Source organism: Lytechinus variegatus, chromosome 1 (assembly GCF_018143015.1).
Source record: "Lytechinus variegatus isolate NC3 chromosome 1, Lvar_3.0, whole genome shotgun sequence".
Lineage (NCBI taxonomy): Eukaryota > Metazoa > Echinodermata > Echinoidea > Temnopleuroida > Toxopneustidae > Lytechinus > Lytechinus variegatus.
Window position 1 is genome coordinate 31,195,658 of NC_054740.1, and position 21,003 is coordinate 31,216,660.

Genomic DNA, 21,003 nt, shown 5'->3' on the forward strand with positions numbered 1-21,003 from the left:
TTCAGAATCGGACAGTGACAATTTTGACACAAGGCTGAAATTTGTGGGTTTTTTTTAAGAATATGCAAACGCTCTTGAAATATCCATATATGATATGTTAATTTTCGTAAATAATTTATTTAGAAATGAAAATTATCACCCTTTTATACAACACTAGGATCATATGATTTATTTTCACTTTATACTATTGTTACAACAAATCATTGTGTATCAATTCAGACTAGTTTGATTAAGTTACATTCCCATCATACACTTCGTGCAGTGGCAGTTATGGCTGACAACGGTTGAATCTTTGTAGAAAATTTAACTGGGAAATTGAATTTGTAAGAGGTAAATATTACATGCCGAGTGTTATTAGCGGTATTGGTAATTTTAATTTGGTTTCATAAAATTCCTTAGATGTTAAATTTACAATTATACGTTTCACTTTGATTTTAATACCGTACTCGTCTCAAATAATCTAACCCAATTTTTGCAGTTCATTGATTAGCAGCGGTATTGTTATGCACAGTGCGCCGGAGTGTTCCCGATAAAAACCTCTCTGTCCCGCTGATCTGAACGAATAGTGTGCCGCGCCGCGGATAAAGTGTCACTCTATCCATGACCATGGCATGGCATTCCAGCATCGTGGACCCAGGTCCCAGCCCAGTCAAGACCAAGGACAAGGTTACCAGATTTCACAAAGTACGGGGCAAGCCAAAGCTAGACAGCAATAACCGTCGTTTCTGGGGATTTATTCAACAATTTCTGACATTTTACTACAATCCCCATTTACCGACGGCAATGTGTCAGTACGAGCCTTCATGTGTAATCTGGTCCGACAATTCGGCAGACGGGTTTTGTCCAGATTTATTACTTCTTTTAGATTCTAAATGACATTATATTATCTTGGACGAAGGTCCACTATATTCGTTAGACTCTAATCTTTCTATTGATATCATATACAGTTTATAATATTTTGAAAATATACGTTACCGATGAGTTTTTCCCCGGGTTATTCCTTATTTTTTGACCGATCTGCCGGAGAGGAAAATATGGCAGCCGTCAACGAGTTGTGCTTTTATCAAGGCGTTCCGATTAAATTTTCGATATCTTGGCCAATCAATGCGAGCGACAAGTTCCGAACGCACGCACATCGATATGTCCAAGCGCAGCGCAAAGCAGCGGCACAAATCGCGTTAGGTAGCGACTGGTAAATACGTCTGTAATGATGATGACGTCATCCAAGATGGCAACTTACCTTGACCAACGAAAGGATCGAAGATGACGATGTTTCGATCATCATTTCAAAAGAACTAGCGGTAACTGAGGTCTAAGGTACGATATTTCTGAATTTTAAACATTTTTTCGTAAATATGGATGTGATTTTTTTTCGTAATATGACATTTTATGTACAAAAAAACGATCGGAAAATCGGGTTCCCGCTGTTCGATCTAACGTTACTGCTAAAATACGTTGTCTGTACGTCCGGGCCTCCAAGCTTTTCAGTCTATGTATTGGTGAGTGAGCCAACGCAGTTCAGCAGAACAACCAAAATACAGAGACTGAAGCTTTTGGTCTAAGACAAAGCATGCTAGCTGCACGAGTACGAGCGGATCGACCGAGCCAGGGACTTAAGTTAAGATCAACAAGATGGAAGAAGGCTACAGCCTACACATGCAGCTGCAGTGCAGTGTTACTGTAGATTTGTAGTGTTAGACTTGTAAAAAATAGGGGCTTATTGGAAGGGAGGAAGAATGAAAGAATAAAGGAGAGAAAGAAAATATTTTTATACTATAAAATTGTAGGAAAGAAGAGAGATGAACTGAGAAGAAAGAAAAAAATGAAGGAGAAATGAAGGAAAAAAGAAATATTTGAAATACAATTAGAATAAAAGAGAAAAAAAGTTTCCTTCATTCTTCGAATAAAGAATTAAACAAGAAAGGGAAGATGAACAAATGTGTGAAAGAAAAAAATAAATGAGAAGGGAACAGAAAGAAAGAAAGAATGAAGGAAAATGTTTTATTCAGAAAATGAAAAATTAAACAATTGTGAAGAAAGAAGAAAACTGGAAGGTTGGAAGGAAGAAAGGGTATGAGGAAAAAGAATTAGCAGGAAAAAATAAAGATTGAAAGACAAGATGAAAGAGTGGGGGGAAATAGTGAAGGGAGGATGAAAAATAATATGTGGAGGAAAGAATGAAGGAAATAAAAAAGGAAACTTAATAAAGATGGAAAGTAAGAGAAAGAAGGAAGGAAAGAAAAATAAACAGAGATAAAGAGAAAGGATCAGGAAAGAAGGATATGAAATAAAGATATTGATGGAACAAAAACGGCAAGCAGGTTGGATAGAAGCAGCGTTGGAATTACATGGGGGCAACGGGCGATTTCGCCCCCATGACAGCCCAAATCGCCCCTAAAAATTCTCAAAACACAATGCTTTGGGGGACTATTTAAGAATCGCCCCAATAAAATACCGACAATGTAAAAAATACTTCACACAATTACGTTCTCCGGCGGTGGAGCAAGCGCATCTTTTATGTCGCCCTTGGCAGCTAAGTTGAACAGTCGATGCCATATCCGAGCCTTCCGCAACACCGGAAGCTTCGCGATTGTAAATAAACGCGCAATGCAATATGGGATGCAGACTATGCATAGTCTTTAGCAAGGGCTTTTTAGAATTGTTGACGCACTTGCCACATGGCTTATGTATATGTACGCGTGCACGATCAGACTGCACAGCTGGTAACAAGACCACATGCATCTTACGATACATGCACAGAATTGTAAGCGATGAGCTGGTGATTGTGACAGCTCTGATTATCGACAACGTCGAGTCAGAATGCGAGATGGATAAGCAGCGAAGCCGTACATATCTTACATGTCATTTATTGTAATTTAAATATCTGGAAAACTAAAATCAAGTAACATTCAATTTACGATAAGCACAGTTTCAAATTGCCAAGTGCGTCTCCTTTTCAATACCACTGTTTTCTCCACTGTACTTCACCATGTGCAATTTCTAATGCATACATTTCCCATTTGGGATATCACAATTCTGTGTTATATTAATTCGAATTGCTCAGGAAATAAATCCGTTTACAGCACATCCTCACAGTCGCTGACTTTGCTTGTCAAAACGGAGCCTTAATAATCCAAAGTCACTTCGCTTATAGTTGTGAATTATAGCTTTTTAATTTCTTTCTTGAAGAGGGGTAAATATCAGACAATAAATCATCAAACAAGGCTCAATCTGAAAAAAAAAATAGGAAGCCTTGCACTTGAGTGTGGTACTGGCATGTGTTAGCTAGCCAGTTTGAGCTCATGTTCTGTGCCAGAGCTCTGGGTGAGAATTCTATCAGTAATGGCCTAAGTGATGGTGATTTTCTGTTTCAGATAAGAGTTTAGATTTCATGTTAATTTTTTAAAACTGTCAAAAAAACTTTATGATTTCTTCATTGTGATGAATATTTAAGTTATTAATGAATACATTTTTACCGAATTTAGACTCTCCCAGAATGAAAGGCATTTTCTGTGGAGATCTGCGTTTTCAAAATAACTTGTGAAAAACTTAGGTACAGTACATGAACCTATGTACATAGCCTGTGCCACTTGCTATGTGCTGGAATTTGAATTGAGTTAGAATAGATATTGATTTCATTTCTTTATCATAATTTATATGCAATCCAAGTGCACCTCACAGTCACAATGAATCACACACAAACACTCACCCACACCCATGATTCTAACCATGAAAAAAAAAACTTAATTCTTTTTTCTAAATTTATTATTTGATCTGAATTTTCTCTTTCTCCATCTCTCTCTCTCTCTTATATGTTTGTTTTATTCATTAATTCAATTTTTTTTTTGGGGGGGGTTCATTGTCTTGGATGGGATCACTGTTGATTATTGTAAGGCCTGTAGGGCATTCCCCCACCACCGGGAGCTAAAAAAAATGTTCTGAGCTTTTAGGCGTCACAGTGAGTCTCGGAATGTCAAAAGGTAATTGCTGATATGCGATAAGAAAAAAAGTAGCCCAATGAATTAGAAAATAGCCCCAAGATATTCAGTGGTAGCCCCAATGTAAAAAAGAAAGTAGCCCCTAAAAAAAAAATAATTCCTACCCTGGATAGAAGGATGAAGAAAGGATAGAAAAGAAAGAAAAATGATAGAAAGAAAGAGGGAAAAAAAATTCAAACTTCAAGCTAACGAAATCATTCATCTAACAAAACTCTTAATGTTATTTGCGGTTTTAAATATGTTTTTTAATAAAAAAATAAAATGTTTTAGAAATGAATAAAATTTCAAAGTGAAACATTGTCAAATTTACAAATTAGATGAAAGAACGCTGAAAGAACGCTGCATCACACACAGGCATCTCTACCATCCGATTACAAGTACGCACCGGTCACAACAAGACTCAAACGAGAGCTAAAACATCTAGTTCAAGCTATAAAACTGAATAACTTCCGATTATATCACCATTCACCAAATCAGTAATCTGAGAATCCATAATATAATTGTAAAAATTTCACGCTGATTTTGTGGTTATTTTGGTGGAAAAACTGTTTATCATGTGAGATTGTTTGCACCATTGAGAATCTGCTCCCATCCTATACATGCCGAGCTAATAGCCCGTTTGCAGTGTATTGAGTTAGCAAGAAAATTACAGCAGAAGTCTACAGGATTGTTGTCTTTTCTTCATTTGTTGGTTTTTGATGAAAATTCTTCACTTTAAAATGTATTAACTATATTTTGTTCAATATTCTGAAATACTGGAAAAAATACGCGTCCCAGGAAGGTTTTGTACCGGGACAAAGGAGCAAGATACGGGAAGTCTGGTCACCCTGGTCAAGACTCGAGTCAGAAGAATCTCGGGACCGAGGGCAGGGCTAATCCATACATTTACATTTATTTTTCACTTGTCAATTGTTTGCACTTTCAGTTTCATTAATTCAGTTTGACTTTCCGGCATCCATGATCATCTCTAATTAGGTATGTCATGTGACAATGAAATAAAAATCATGGAATTACGTGTACATTGTAACCTAGTCGCGTAATGAAGCAATGTTAACCGACAACTCTAAAATCCATACCGTAAACATGTACGTGGTGCGAGGTTTGTACATAGCGTACTAACCTCGCAATATGTGTGAGTGACAGGGAAGTGAAGTTGCGCGACAGCCGACGTAAGTCACTGTTTATTCCCTTTTAAGTTTATTTTTTCCCATTTTGGTGCATTTTAGGTCAAAACAAAATAATAATCTTTATTTCTGCACAGTTCTTTTTATATATTTTTATGAAATAAAGACAAATATTGATGAGCTCCGTCGGGGGGAATTTGCATTTTCAACCCCCGAATGGTGGCTGCAAGATAGCAAGCCGTCTGTGTACGAGGAGAAATTTTAAAAAGAAAATGTTAAAAAAAACTCCTTGAAGCAGAGGGCTGCCAGCTGTCTAGTCTACTCATGCTGGTCTATCAACCTCTTCAAATGACATGACATTAAATTTTAAATTCAGTTTAAAAAATTAGTAGATTCCAATGGCATTCAATTACAGTCATGACAATCACATCATCAGTCCATCAAATGTCATGATGTTGACGAAGGTACCCCCCTAGAGTCTAGACTGCCAGACATTTTTTTTTCAATTTGAAAAAAAAAAAGAGAAAACTTTAAGCCATCTGTATGGACAGTGATTTTCTGTTTCTAAAAAATGACTCTTCGGTATCAGAAAATCTTAAAATTCTTTTAGGAAATTCCTAATGGAATTAGGTATCGCATTTGTGTACGGTGACAAAAAAAGCCAGGCCGAGCTGCGAATCAGCCTCCAGAGCTGGACCAAATGTACAGCCGCTTTTGGCCCCGCACGTATTGTGGCCTTTGAGCATTTTCAGTAAATTTTCATTGTAAACAGGGTCAGACACTTACTGGTAATTTTAACACTACATGTAGGCTGGTTTTGTGTGATATGTTCGCGACATGAAAAAATAGGTCCTTTTTTATTTAAATCTATTTAACCTGGACATACTTAATCCATTGTCCATAAATGTATACATTTCCTGATAGGAACTTAAGTGTGGATTCTAAAAATGTACTTAAAACTATGGGATAGGATATACAAGGCTCGACATTAGCAGTGGCCCGGGGCAACCAAAAATGAGAGTCGGTTTCTGTAAAAAAATTCTGGAAAAGCTCACAATGGGTGGTCCAGTCGCACTACCAAAGTTTTGATAAATTGTAATGTTTTAGGGCCATCAAGTTTGTTTTTTGGGCCTCCAAGAATATGAAATCGATGATTTTATTGGACTGATCAGGCCACCAAGAAAAAACTTAGTGTGGAGCCTTGGGGTAAAGGCATTAGAAGTTTAGGAGCCAAATATACCAACAACAAAAAAATCTTCACCAAAAATACCGAACTTTGAGTTTTGTTCACAATTTCTTTTCAAATTCATAAAGACCTCAAATCTGCTTTCATACTTTCTCTCTTCAAACTTATCGTGACTCTCAATCGTTGCCTTAATGCTTAAATCACAACTGTTAATTTCAAACTGTTGAATTCCACCATACACTAGTACAGAGTGAGAGGCTGAAGCTGTTTTGTTTTCTTCTGTAATTTGTCAGCTCCAGGTTCATTTTCCTATCTTTTTACAGTATCTCCTCCAGTTTAACCCCAACCGCCACATCATGGAGAATTACATAAAGAAGAAACAGATAGGTGAGGGATCCTTTGGCAAGGCTTTGTTGGTGAAAAGTAAGGCTGATGGCAAGGAGTATGTTATCAAAGAAATCAATATTTCCAAGGCAAGTAATAGTATTGTTATAGTATCATATAACTGCCATCTATCACAAGTATTATACCCCCATCCTTCCGAATATCTTTCTCTCTCTTCTTCAAGCCCTTTCTATCCCATCTCTTTCTCTTTCCCATTCTTTCCTCTGCTCTTACCATTCTTTCTCCCTCATTCTCCTCCCTTGTTTGTCTCTCTATCTCTTTCTTTCTTTTTTTTTCTTCCTTTCTCACCTTCTGTCTCATTTGTCTCAATATTACCTTTTCTGTTCAGAATTTTCCCTCCTTTCTCAGACTTTGGTTTCATCATTTCCAGACATCAGTAAATGATGTTAATAATTCAAAAAATGGAAAACTGTAAACAATTAATATGGTGACATTACATAATCTATAATTTCTTTCCCCCTTTACAAGTATTTCTTTCCTCCTTTTAATGCCACTGTAGATGAAAAGGAAGGAAAGAGAGGAATCTAAGAAAGAAGTTTCTGTTTTGAGGAAGATGAAACATCCCAACATTGTGTCTTATGCTGAGTCTTTTGAAGGTGAGTGCTGTAGCACAATCAACATTGTGCTGGAAAGTTTATGAATGAATTTTGTCAATTTCAGGGGGAGTATTTCTTGGTCACTAACAGGATGCATCATTAATTTGTGAATATGATTAGCTGGGCATGTGTGGGCTTTTAAAATGGCATCCGCGTCTAGCAGAAGTGCTCTGTAACCGTGCATGTTATGTGTGCTATAGGAAATGAATTCAATGACTAGGATAGTAATAATCACATTCAGCACTATATAAATCCTGATTTTACTATCATATCAATTAAAAGCAGCAGACTTATTCCATACTTGCACCTGGACTCGCACAGAAGGCATGACACCCATATTGAGGAGTTCATGTGTCTTCTTTTTCCTCTCCTGGAAAGTTGCTGTGGGTGTGTTTGGTTTCAATAGAGGTGTGTTGATCACTGATATGATAATTCATTCATGTCTGGAGAGGCAAAGACAGATAATTACCTTCACCATGGAAAATGTATTACCATGACATGTCTTGAACCATTGATCCTCATATTAAATTCTAAATTCTGTATGAAACTGGTTGATAGATGCAAGAGGGGCATTACACAAAAGGACTTGTCAGAAATTTTATCCGACGAGCTGTGATTTATCCGACAGTTACCATAGAAACTGTTCCTGTCAGCCAATCAAACTCTAGGAAAGATGTCAGATCTGACAACTTGCCAGACAAAACTGTTGATGAAACACTCTGCAGTTGGAAAATTCAGGGAATTACAATAAAAATTGTTCAAGTCTATGAATCATTTGGCCTTAAAGTTTTACTGTTTTAAAGGCAAGGCCTCTTCTACAAGGAAAGTTTCTTTATTTCAATACAAATGGGCAATTCCATAAAATGAATAAGCCTTTTGTACATCTGACACCCATTTTTTTCAAGTCTTACTTCATTTCATAATCTTAACAAGTCATGGTCATTTGAGAGCATTACAGACTGTCAAAAGAACAAGAAATCAGAGACAGAAAATTTCATGAAAGTCCCACATATTACATATTACGTATAGGGGGTCGGACATACACATTTTATGGAATTGTCCAAATGGAAGCAATTTAAAAAGCAATATGAATTATTTAGGCCTAATAATAATCCTGACTTTGATGGCCTGGGATGAATTCAAGCCCTGAATCATGTCTTTTGTTTGTATCCCTACAGAGAAAGGTAACCTGTACATTGTTATGGATTACTGTGATGGAGGTGACCTTTATCAAGCCATCAATAGACGACGAGGCGTGTTGTTTCCTGAAGATGAAGTCATGGATTGGTTTGTTCAGATCTGTCTGGCTCTCAAACATGTTCATGACAGAAAGATTCTTCATAGGGATATCAAATCACAGGTAAAAAATAAATAATTAGAAGTGAGTGTTGCACCTTACTGGCAGACTCCTTCTGGTGCTCTGTTCTTACATGTACCTCCGCCAAACAAAGTTTGAAGGATAGTGTATGGTCGGGTGGTTGGGCGGGCGGTCGGTCCGTTGCAAATCTTGCATATCGAACTACTTAATCTTTAACCAATTCTTAGAAACTTGGAACACATTTTGGTGTGGGGTATAAATGTGCAAGACACATTTTTTGTGTGTTTAAGAAATTGTGTTGCCATGGTAACGGTATATTATGGCAAAAATGTAAAAATCTTGCAGTTCAAACTACTTTTTAAAAAGTTTTTAACCAATTCTCTTGAAATTTGGCACATGAATTGGTCTTGAGGTAAAGATGTGCAAAACATTTTGTGTGTCAGAAATCCTGTTGCCATGGTAACAGCTTATTTTAAAGTGAAAATTGTGTTGAAATCTTGCGTTTTGAATTACTTAATCAATTTTAAACTAATTCTCATGAAATTTGGCTCACACATAAGTTTCGAGGTCAAGATGTGTGAGACACATATTTTGTGTGTGTTGGAAAATGTGTTCGGCACCATGGTAACAACATTATATATTCCCCAAATTAGGTAAAAATCTTGTTCATACTACTTCATCAGTTTTCAACCAATTCTCATGAAATTTGGCTCACACATTGGTCTTGAGGTGAAGATGTGCAAAACACATTTTTCCATGTGTCAGTAATTGTGTTGCCAAGATAGCAACATATATGTCAAAATTCATGATAGCTCACACATTGGTCATGTGGTAGAAATAGGCAAGAAATATTTTTCCATGTGTTGGTAACTGTTGCCATGGTAACAGTATACGGCAGGTGTATTATTCACATTCGGTGATACATGTAGTTGTAGTTTTCATGAGCTTTTGCTTGTTTAGGCAAATCCACTAGTTATGATTATGATTGTCAATATTTCCAATGTTTTTGTTTATTTTATATGTAGTGTCTTGAGTAATGCTTCATTAGAAATTGCACATTAGAAAAACTTACAAATCAAAGATCTTTTTTTTTGTAGGGATTAATCATATCACAGATTTGTCTTTCTCTCAAAATATCATGAAGATTCGTCATATAGAGTGGGATCAAATCACGCATAAAAAAACATTTTCCATTTAATTACTACCCCTAGGGTTCTTTAATTTGTGTATGTTAGGGTCTTTTCTACTGAGCTTACTAAGCTACATTTATTGTGGCTCAATATTTGAAAAGTGGAAGGCACCAACCAGTGCTGAACATAGTAGTGAAAATACAGTCCGGTCTCTCTTAACTGGCCTCCCGCTTATCCAGATCTCTCTTTTATCCAGGAGCACACTCGCCAAGATTTTTTTTTCAGTCTAGTGTTTGGGGAAACATGAGATTTCAATCTAAAATCAAAATTCCTTCGCACACTCACTTTGATTACAACAACATATGTCTCGCTAGCTAGCACTAGGCCTCAATACGGACAGCGCCATCTATCACGTTTGAGCCTACAGTCTAACAATGGCTGACTTTGCAAAGCTGCGATGCCCGCCGCAATGATCCGATTATCGAACTTAGTTTCATTGAGTCATTTTCTTTCTTTCGAGGTATGCTTGATGTATTCCTCAATCATTTAATCAGGTGAATTATCCAAGAGTTTTTTCACCAATTGATTTCGTTTCCATAAAAAAAGCCTTTTATTTACACTGACACTGCAGTTAATCCTGTCTGTGTAAGCCCACTACTATTATAATAGATGACGTGTTGCAACCATTGGGGAGGCGCAGCTGTGTGTATTTGAAATAGGGTCTCCCAAATCCGAATAAATTCCTTATCTGGATTGGTGCTGGTCCCAACGTGTCCGGATATGAGAGGTCAGACTATACTGCTAGTTCACACAAAGATGGGTAATATTTATTCATCTTAAATGTTTTGAACTTGCTAATTAAAGAAAAGTGCCTTTAAGGATATTGACACAACATTTTGGATATTGATAATATCATAACAGAATATTTGCTTTGGAGTTAATCTGTGTAATTTCAACAGGAATGTTTATGAGAAGATTTTTACTGGTATCTTGGTTTATGTATTTTTTTCTTCATTGAAATGTAGAATATTTTCTTGACACGGAAAGGCATTATCAAAATGGGTGACTTTGGCATTGCAAGAGTTTTGAATAAGTAAGTATCTCCACTCTCCTACTTTGTTTTTATTTTTAGAAAGGGGCACATGTGAAATAATGATGCTTTGTGAATGAAAGATATCCAAGATGTAGTTGTATCTTCTTCTATAATTTCATTCACTAATCATGAACTTATTTACAATCAATTTTTCCTGACAAATTTACACTATTTAACAGTGCTCTCTATGTGTATGTAATGTTTTGTGTATCTTTTTAATTGCTGAATAAATAATTACTGTCTAGTTTGGCACTATGACTTGTCCCCCTTCTTTGCTCTCTGACTCCCGCCCCTTCTCTTTTTGTTATGTGGGTCTTCTTCCCTGTATTTCTTTTCTATCTTCTCATCTCTCTGTATCTCTCTCTCTCTCTCTTTCAGTACAATGGAATTGGCAAGGACATGTATAGGCACACCATATTATCTCTCTCCTGAGATATGTGAAAATAAACCATATAATAACAAAAGGTAAGTAAAAATCATTCTTATTGATTTGGGTTTGGCATCAATTGTTTAAAATCATCTGTAAAAGTGATTTTTTTAAATTGTTTAAAAACTTGTAACATCATTATCATCATTACAAGTATTTCAAATATAACTGGTCTCATAAAACAACGTAACATAGGGGGGGGTTGTTAAAAAAATGCAGACACAATGTATTTTGTCTTTATATGAGTTATCTTACTCATTCATGTACAACAATCCAACCTTCCCCCTCCCGTGTGCTGATTAATTCGCTTCAAAATGATGTTGAATAGTTACGATCATTGAAGTGTGTCTAATACTGCTTGTGAATTATTCTTTTTTTCAGTGATATATGGGCCCTCGGCTGTGTACTCTATGAGACGCTAACACTGAAACATGCTGTAAGTTGTTTTTTTTTTTAACAAAGACACTAACCATTTGTTCTTGCAGTCATTATTACTTGTGATCCTATTGTAACTACTAAGTGTTGCTGTCATAATGTATTGAATATCAACAAGTTTATACTTTTAAGTTATGAAACTTCAGTAAAATGTTTGAGTAGTTTTATGATTTCCACATTTTTATTATGATGGGTATTGTAATAGTGAAATATAATTGAGTATCTGTATATAAAAATGTCCCAAGTGCAATGTTTGGCGAAATTGAGTTAAATGTGGGAAATGGTTCCTTATACAATGACTCATCTTGTGTATAAATGATAAATCTGAAATCATCTCAGAAACGCCTTAAATTAAGGAGGAAAATCTGGTATGAGTGTAAGAAAAGCCCAAGTCCAGGACATGGGCTTTCCTTACATTCATATCATAGCACCCTCTCTCATTACTTCTACTACTTACGACAGAAGTCTACCATGTATATGAATGTAAGAATGACCCAAATTCATATGATTCTAAAAATGACCCAAGTCTACCATACAAAAAGCCCCACCCATAAATAACGGGAATATTAATGTTCGTTAAAAAATGTTCACTTAAATTTGTTTTATGATGTTCTCTGATGTCCTTTGGCCAAATAAACTTTAATTGCCCAAATTAAAAAAATTTCATTTTTTTTCTATTTTCTCGAAATGACCTCCTATGGACTTGGGCCTTTTTTATATTCATATACTCAATTATTTGTAATAAGTTTTCATAGGAATAATATTCACAAATCAAAGTTTTTAAGTGTGAAGGTATTTGAAATCCCGGGGGGGGGGGGGGCACTTCCATTGACGAGTGGATACCATGCGTGACCATGGGGTTTTGAAAAGCACCATAAAGAAGTATTTTCCATGTCTGAAAATGCACCCCTTTACAAGTATTGGCATGTGTAACCCTTCCCTTAACAAGTATTGGAAACAAAACAGTACCCTTTACAAGTATTTTCTTAATTGACCTTCTAAACAGGTACAATATCTTAATTGTTTGGATGTGATCACGGACGTCAGCTTTACCTTTATTTTCATTGGGCTTAGTATCACACCTCGCTCAAATCGGACCCTAAACACTTAGTGTTGGGGCAAAAGTACATCCTTTAGTTTATAAAGTATTTTGGCCTTTTTACCTTTTTATACCCTCGCAAATTGGACCGTAAACATGTAGATTTCCTTGCAAAATATATACCCTTTTTTCATAATTTCAGTGTTTTTGACACCCTTGTTACATTACGTACGTAACGTGCCCTATATTGGAAAAGAGATCCTTCTTTACATTTTTTTTTTGGGGGGGTCACGCATGGTATCCACTTGTCAATGGAAGTGGCCCCCCCCCCCTGGGGTTGGAATCACAATTTCCAATGATTACAGATTTGTCCAATACTCCTGACAGTTAACCCTTGTAATAGGGCAGCTACTGAATATTCATGTCAATGGTTTTGATGATGATCAAGGGGCATCATCAGGATATTTTGATGGGGAGGGAGCAAGATGGCATGGCATTAAAAGTGACATTTTTGTTCTCACTTGAATAGCATGGATAGTTACACATCCTAGATTTCTGTTTTTTATAATCTTTCCTATATATATTTTTTTTGTATCCTCTTTTCCCCCATTACTTGAAAAATCATAAAAGGGGGATGGTCGCCCTGCCTGTAGCGCTGCCCCCGATGATGAGATAATTATCTCTTTTTTTACATTCAGTTTGAAGCAGGAAACATGAAGAACCTAGTCCTGAAGATAATCCGTGGATCCTATCCTCCTGTATCACCACGCTATAGCTATGAGATCAGGAATCTAGTGGCACAACTATTCAAGAGAAACCCTAGGTAAGCAGGCCAGTGGGATGTAGAAACATGATTAAGTCCTGAAGTTTATATGAGGATCTTTTCCTCAAAGTTCTGTGATGTGTGGCCTGGCTGCGTGTTGATGTGAATGTCCTCCTTGGTTTAACTTGCAATGGCGTAAGTTGAAAAAGATTGAATGAAAATGCAATTTTATGGTGTTTTTAGAAAAACAATGCAATAATTATTACATTACCTGTGTTCTCTACAATTCACAGGGAATGTCTAAAAGCTTTTATCTTGATTGTCTTTTGATGCAATCTCTACCATACAGGTAAATTCAAGTCATGATAACAGTCACAAAATGGATTGTTTTAGCAGAATATAATAGGTAGTTGGCTCAGCCAAAGCGTCTGCCTGTCGAATCAAAGATGGTGGGTTTGAGTCCACCCTGGGCGGATGAATGAAGCCAGTGCGTTGTTTGTAAACGCCTCTCCCATGTTTCATAGATGCAGGCTATGTTACAGGGGAAAACACTCCATCCCTCATAGGTTGTTAATTGGAGGATCCGTGTAGAGGAGAGTCGCCACCTTTGCACGTTAAGAACCCACTCCACTTTTCGTATAAGAGTAGGGGGAAACCCTGGTGTAGTGGTCCATCTGCACTCCCCCAATCAGTTGTATCGGTCACAGTGATTTGGTCGCTTTTCGCCTCCCAGGCATAGGTGATGCCAAACAAATAATAATGAAATGTTTGATAAAAATAAGGACTTGGTTTGAATGACTACAAATAAACGAGTTATTGCTTAGTAGTCAGCAATATGAGCAATGTATAGTGATGATCATAAATGGTAAATGGTAATAATTTTTTTTTACCTGATTGCTAAGAAAGCATGAAAGCTTTGATAGTAATCATCGTAATGAAGTTATGAGACCTTGACTTGACTTTCAAGAATTTCCCTTGAAATGATTTGTCATCCGAATTTCGATTTAGACATCACCTTTTTTTTCTTACAATACAGGGACAGGCCTTCTATAAACTCAGTTTTGAAGAAACCCTTTGTTCAAAGGAGGATAGAGAAATTCTTAACTGATGCAGTAAGTCAAATTTCATGTTGAAATGCTCCTTTGAAATATTTTGTACACTTTGATTTGATTTTTTTTCCAAAGTCAGAATGATATAGTTATTATGCATGTACTTTGATGTATAATGTAATTGTCTTTCACTTCTTTCTTGAAGTGGGTTGACTTCATAGTGCTTCATTAGTAGTGAGATTCATGCAAGATAATGGGTATGCATATAGCCCTATAGAAAGCAACCTAAGTGCCAAGTTCTTTTGGTGTAAAGAAAGGCTGCTCAAACAATTTTCAGAGATCATTATTCCATTTCTTTTATGAAACCCTGGATCCACCCCAGGTAGTAATTACCTTGAAGAGGATATAGATTTTTTTTGTTAAAGATTGTTATTCCCTAATATTGTTTGTACACCTGTTTGTTTGGTAAAGGGTTGCATTCTCAAAACCTAGTTGTTTCAAGTCAGCCTTCAATATTCTTGAGATTCATTAAATGATTGTTCAATTTATTTGTTTTTCATCCCATTTTTGTTTTCTTTTGTTCCCCCACTATTTCTCTTCCACTTGCTTTATTTTTCTTTTCTTATCTGGGTTTCCCTCTCTCTATGTTTCTCTCTATCATCTCATGTTTAATCTACTACTAGGAATTGAATGATGAGTTCAGTCATACAATCCTTCATCGTAATGCTCGTCCAGCTGCTAGGGGTGTCGGAGCTCCTGTATTCCAGAAGCCTATCTCTAGGCCACCAATCAATGCAGCTGGTATGTATTGCATATATTTCTTTCATTTTGGACTTTCAACTTGAAATGGGGCAATTCCCTAAAATAATCGGCCTTCTTGTACATCTTTCCACCATTTTTTCTCCATTCCTACTTCACTTTATAAACTGCTCAAATCATCATTTCAGAGTGACCATTACAACCTTCCGTAAGAACTAGAAAACAAAGACTGACCATTCAAAATATTTTACAGGTCTTTTCACTGATATAAATGTCTTGGATTACCATAATATTATGTTAATTTTCTTCTTCCTGCAGCTAAGAAACCACCCGTACCCAAACCCATTAGTAATCCGGCAGCTAAGTATGGGCCTTCAGTAGCTGTTAAGAGACCGCCAAGTGCCGGAATTAGGTGAGCATCAATGGCCAGAATTCATAAAAGTTGTTGTGAAAGCCATTGGTTGAACCTATGATTTGCGCAAATTTCCTATACAAATTATGCTTATTTACCGCATATGATAAGATGTCCAATAATGATGCACGCTTTTGTCAAATTGTGCCAAGTTTACGCCTGTTGTCCTGACAACAGGCGTTGATTTGCCACACTAACAAAAGCATGCAGCAGTATTTAAATAATATATGCGGTAAATTAAGCGTAATTTATGTAGGGAATGTTCATAAACCATGGGTTCAACCGTTGGTTTTCAAAATCATGTTTGTAAATTTAGGCATTTGGAACTAAACTCTGTTTAATAGTGGAGCCTTTGTATCAGTGTTATCCCTCTGACCTTCCTTGTTTCATACTACCCCTCTGCTCACCAACCTTCCTCCTCCTTCACCCCCCCCCCTCCTTCCCCTCCAGTCTGTAATCTTTCACAGTTAAATTTCTTCCATCCCAATTGGAATTAGAGAACTGTACCCATTACCATTACAATTGATTCAATTTGTTTTTTGTTTTCCTTTTCACTCCAGAAAATCATCTGAGGACAGGAAAGATGGAGGAGCAAAGGTAGAAAAAAATCTAGATTCTTATTTACTGATACAGTTCATTAATCACAAACTTCCGGTATATAGCTTTAAAGTCATTATAAAAAAATATTAGTTCAAGGTAGCATCAATCTGTTTTTTTTTTTTTGATAAATGTTTTTCCAGTTAGTTCACTTCAAATAAACATTGATTTTTCTTCCATTTGGCATATGATAAACAATATTTTGTTCAAAATAAAGTGTAAAGGAACAAAGGAAACCTGGTGCATGGTAAATTACAACTCATATAAAAGGGATGGTCCAGACTGCAAATATGTCTAAATAAGTAGAGTAAAATTCAAAGAGCAAAATACTGAAAATTTTATCAAATCGGATAACAAATAAAGTTATTGAATTCTAGAGATTTGCATTATTCCACTGAAACAGTTGTAGGCATGTCTTCATGAACATTCATTAGGTGGGCTGATGGTGTCACATCCCCACTTTCCTTTTCCTTATGTTATTACATGAAATCATATTCATTTCATTTTTTCATTAATATGTAAATGAAGTGTCTCCATTATTATGAAATAAGTTGCAGCTAGAAATAACTAATGCATTCAAACAGTGGTCAATCCAATTGTTCTAGTTCTTGGTAGGAAAATTTTGAATAAACCTAAGTTGGGATATGACATCATCAGCCCACCTAATGAATTGTCACAAAGGCATGCCTAGTACTGTTTCACCAGAATGATGCAAATCTTTAAAATTCATTAACTTTGTTGTTTGTAATTAAATTTTTATCAAATTTTCAGCATTTGGCTCTCTGAATTTTATTCTATCTATTGCGATATAAATATCTTCAACCCAGAGCATCCCTTAAAGAGTTTTCCTTGTGATAAGTTGGACAAGGCTTGCGATACCCTTTGATAAGCTATTAAATCATATTCATGAAGCAACAGTGCTTTTACTATTTGTTCTCAGCCAATCAGATGCAAAGATTTCAGTAGCTTATAACATTTGAGTTCTCTCAAAGTAGAAATATGTAGGAGCATAAATCAACCAAACATCTGTTATTCTCTTGAGAATCTCCTCAAAAGGCCTCATTTTCCTCTCTCTCTTACCCCAAGCCATAATGTTAATTGCTTGCTGATTTGTATTACTCCATCAGAATGGCAATATTTATTTCAAAATGTATTCATTTTTATTTTTCTTGAAGGATTTGGAGCAGAAGAAAAGAGAATTGAGAGAAAAGGAGAATGAAAGACGGCTCAAGGTTTGTATTTCTTCAAGTTTCTCTTTCACTATCTCACAAATTCTGGCCTTTGTCAGAAGTACATGTACAGATGTGGTAGCAATTGTCCTTAGTACAAATAATTTAAAAGACTTTGAAAAGTATATAATTTTCAACAAGGTTTACTCTAAAACCATGGAATTTAAGTTTTTCACATCAGGTTCAATGGTATTTCAATAAATTGTAAACTTTAGACTCAAGCAAAATTGGTCAAAGTATGAAGAATGAAGAATATTTTCACAATTGCATCAATTATAAGAAACAGGAAAAAGAAGAGAAAGACTTTAGAATTTCAATTAAAAAGAAATAACGTCAATTTAAATTATGTCAAATACGTAGTACTATTACTGACTGTGTGGGCAGATGTTCTTGTGTCAAATCTTCAAGATCATATTTTACTCAAGCTCCATCATGATGGGATGTAATATTCTGTACAATTCATTTTGAATGAAAAATAGCATGAGAATGTTCTGGGTTAATTAAGAAAAATGAAAACATCGCCAGGAGAGGATGTTGAAAATTTAGACCAGTTATTAATAATAATCCAATAAGAAGCGAAAAATTGTCATATTCATGATTTTTAAAAAAAATTTTTTTTAGGAAAAACAAGTAAGACAACAACGTGAAGAATTGAATGATAAACGAAGGGTAAGTAATACAATATGGTTGCTTATATTTATTTTATTTCTAAATAAATCTGAAGTATATCAGAACATTAAGATTTTCTAGCAACAAATTATTGCAGTGTGAAAAAGTTATGCCTATGTCCAGCTGTTAAAGAGAATTCAACAGGTTATTCTCAAATGCCAATGTTTTCTTTGACTTTTCATTTTATCAAACTATTGCCCCTGTATAATATATTGCATAGATGTTTTGTTTGTTGTGAAATGTGATATAATTTAAGTATGCCATATTAAAAAATGTAGCATAAGCAACTCTGATGAGATAAAACAAATACCACAATATTTGTCTTGTAAATCATATTGCTTAATTCATGCTCGCATAAATGATGTCATAGAAATCGTGAAGAATAATACTCTACGATGAGTGAAAGACAGTGAGATAGTCTTCCTACACTCAAAGTGAGAATGGGTTTGGAATTTATTATATATATACATTATTTTATATCAGATGGCGAATATCAACAAAGCTCGTGAAGCAGGCTGGAAGAACACCCTTCTTAGTAGCAGTGGTAGTAGTAATGGAGGAGGTGGTTATGGAGGAGGAGGAGGAGGTATCAGGCCTTCTGAAAATGAGGTAGGTCCACATTAATCTCATATACACCTTTAGATGCTGAAAGCTAGCTTAACCCTATCTTAACTGGGCTATTTCAGACCAGTATATACGGGGAGGGTCAATTTGACACCCCCTCAGATCCGGTCGATGATCGCGCGATTACCGCGAAAATATGCACACGCGTAGAGCCGTAAACTACAAGACTGATGGTAAAATTTTTTTAAAATTAATTCTTTATATTTTTAATTAATTATCCAAATAAGCGTATGAAATTTGCCCTAAATTTTGTTTTTTGTGTATGTTTTTGCCTTGAACTCAATTTATATAGCTAGTAGAATGCTAATTTTTGGTTGGAGTATCAATTATTACATTTCTAACAAATATATACAAAAGATTGAAAATATGATTAATTTCTTATGTATTTATTGTTTTTTAAATTCTGATGTATTTCTTTGTTTTTTCAAACTTTGTTTTTTTATTGTTTTTTCCAATGAACTTTGTAACTTTGTCGGGTACTCTTCTGCAATCTTAAATAGCATAGAATAAATCCATTTAAACCAACAAAAATAAAAATAATCATACATCTATGATTTTTGGTTGAAAAACACAATTTGCATTGACTTTGTACACAGAATCACGTTTTTGAGCAATTTCGGGTCTGACATGCACTTACAAAATGTTGCGTAATTTCAGAACCGCGTCCCCGGGCATCACAATTTTGGTCTCAAAAGATGCGCAAGACTTGAAAGTAAGTCTGTGTGCAGCGCGATCAAAACACTGTGCGACAGCGTAGTGATAAAATTTGTCAAGGGGGTTCAAATTTACCCCCCCCCCCCAGTTTAATAAGGGTTAAGCTCCAGGAAATATCAAATTGAATTTAGGTTTTTGAGCTCCAGTTTCTAGTGATTTACACATCATTTTTACGAGATGGTCGACAGTCTTTCACATTTTTGTTAATTATCTGATTGGTGGAAAATTTGTGTGTAATTTTGTGTTTGTGGAAGTTGGTTTTTTTCTACCATTAAGCTGTAATTTTGCTTTATTACATTAGCCTATTATAATGAAATTATACTGAATGTCCTTAAGGTGAGGAAGTTTTTTTTTTTCATTATTTGTGATTTGCTGCATTTCTGGTGAAGGTAAATGTGATGATGAATAGAATAAATGCTGTCAAATCATATTCATTTATCATGGCAACATTGATTTTTTTACAGTTTGAAGAACCACCAAAGAAAGAAGCTAAGTATGAGAAGCCATCGGTTCATGAAGGAGCTAAACCAGAGCGAGGTAACTATGATCACTATCACCAATACCTTGCCAACCTACGTCAACAAGCCAATGGGGCAGCCGTCGGTCAAGGTGGTGCTGCCATGTTCAGAGAGGAACGAGCTAAGAGACAACAGGAGGAAGAGGCCCTCAGGAGGCAGATCAGGGAGAGGCCGGCATCTGCTAGTGCCGCCAAAGCCGCCAAGAGAGGAGAAAATGCATGGTATGATAATCTGAAAGTCATTAATGAACAGCTAAATGTTTTGAAAAATATTAAGAAAGATTTGACTTTCCTTAGTTGTGATAGATCAATACGGATGGAAAACTCTTTGATTTGAGCACACTTCTCACTTTCATCAGAGGTTTTTATCCAATTATCATTTCACATTTTTTTGTACTATATCCATTGTAAATGCCCCCTCAATTAGTTCTTTGATTGATTGAAAATTAGAGTCAATTAATTTCTCACTTTGTCTAACAAGTATCACTTTATGGTATTAAGTCAATCTTGTAATACCGGGTAATTGTTTGACTCGTGTGAATGGTTTTTGTGTGTAATTGATTGCACTGTTTGTATTACTCTCTTCATCTACAAATGTAATGTACTTCCCCCCCCCCCCCCGCTTATTTCTTAACCATGCTTTAGTGAAGTTGTACTGTTCATATCTAATTAAGTAGTCAACCATTAGATGTATATTTTTTTCTATAATCATTCAGGCAAGCTGGTGTAGAAGCAGCTGAGAGAGCTAAGATGGTTCATGATTTCTTACTAAGGAAGAGAGAAGCAGCAGCTAACAAAGCCAGAGTAGCAGTTCAACTAGGATGGGGAGCAGTAAGTACTATTCCAAATCATTGCATTCATTTACACAATGATAGCAAAAACATGTAAAGACTTTCCCCCAAAAATTGTATCATTGCTA

At 35.7% G+C, this 21,003-nt stretch overlaps 1 protein-coding gene across 6 annotated transcripts in view; it reads left to right on the top strand.

Annotated features, from left to right (window-relative positions):
• Positions 1-238: 238 nt before the first annotated feature.
• LOC121411221 (serine/threonine-protein kinase Nek1-like) overlaps positions 239-21,003 on the top strand; it is a 43,661-nt gene continuing 22,896 nt past the window's right edge. For 5 of the 6 annotated variants that reach the window (XM_041603856.1, XM_041603848.1, XM_041603814.1 and 2 more), the window contains exons 1-17: positions 239-330; positions 6,632-6,781; positions 7,213-7,309; positions 8,488-8,669; positions 10,783-10,850; positions 11,229-11,315; positions 11,659-11,713; positions 13,450-13,574; positions 14,551-14,626; positions 15,247-15,364; positions 15,641-15,734; positions 16,295-16,331; positions 17,507-17,563; positions 18,182-18,229; positions 18,713-18,838; positions 20,032-20,306; positions 20,801-20,915. In XM_041603856.1, the coding sequence (XP_041459790.1) occupies positions 6,665-6,781; positions 7,213-7,309; positions 8,488-8,669; positions 10,783-10,850; positions 11,229-11,315; positions 11,659-11,713; positions 13,450-13,574; positions 14,551-14,626; positions 15,247-15,364; positions 15,641-15,734; positions 16,295-16,331; positions 17,507-17,563; positions 18,182-18,229; positions 18,713-18,838; positions 20,032-20,306; positions 20,801-20,915 (1,677 nt within the window). In that variant the 5' untranslated portion in view covers positions 239-330; positions 6,632-6,664. Of the gene's footprint in view, positions 331-6,607; positions 6,782-7,212; positions 7,310-8,487; positions 8,670-10,782; positions 10,851-11,228; positions 11,316-11,658; positions 11,714-13,449; positions 13,575-14,550; positions 14,627-15,246; positions 15,365-15,640; positions 15,735-16,294; positions 16,332-17,506; positions 17,564-18,181; positions 18,230-18,712; positions 18,839-20,031; positions 20,307-20,800; positions 20,916-21,003 lie in introns of all 6 variants that reach the window. The other variant, XM_041603821.1, reaches the window with a different exon arrangement.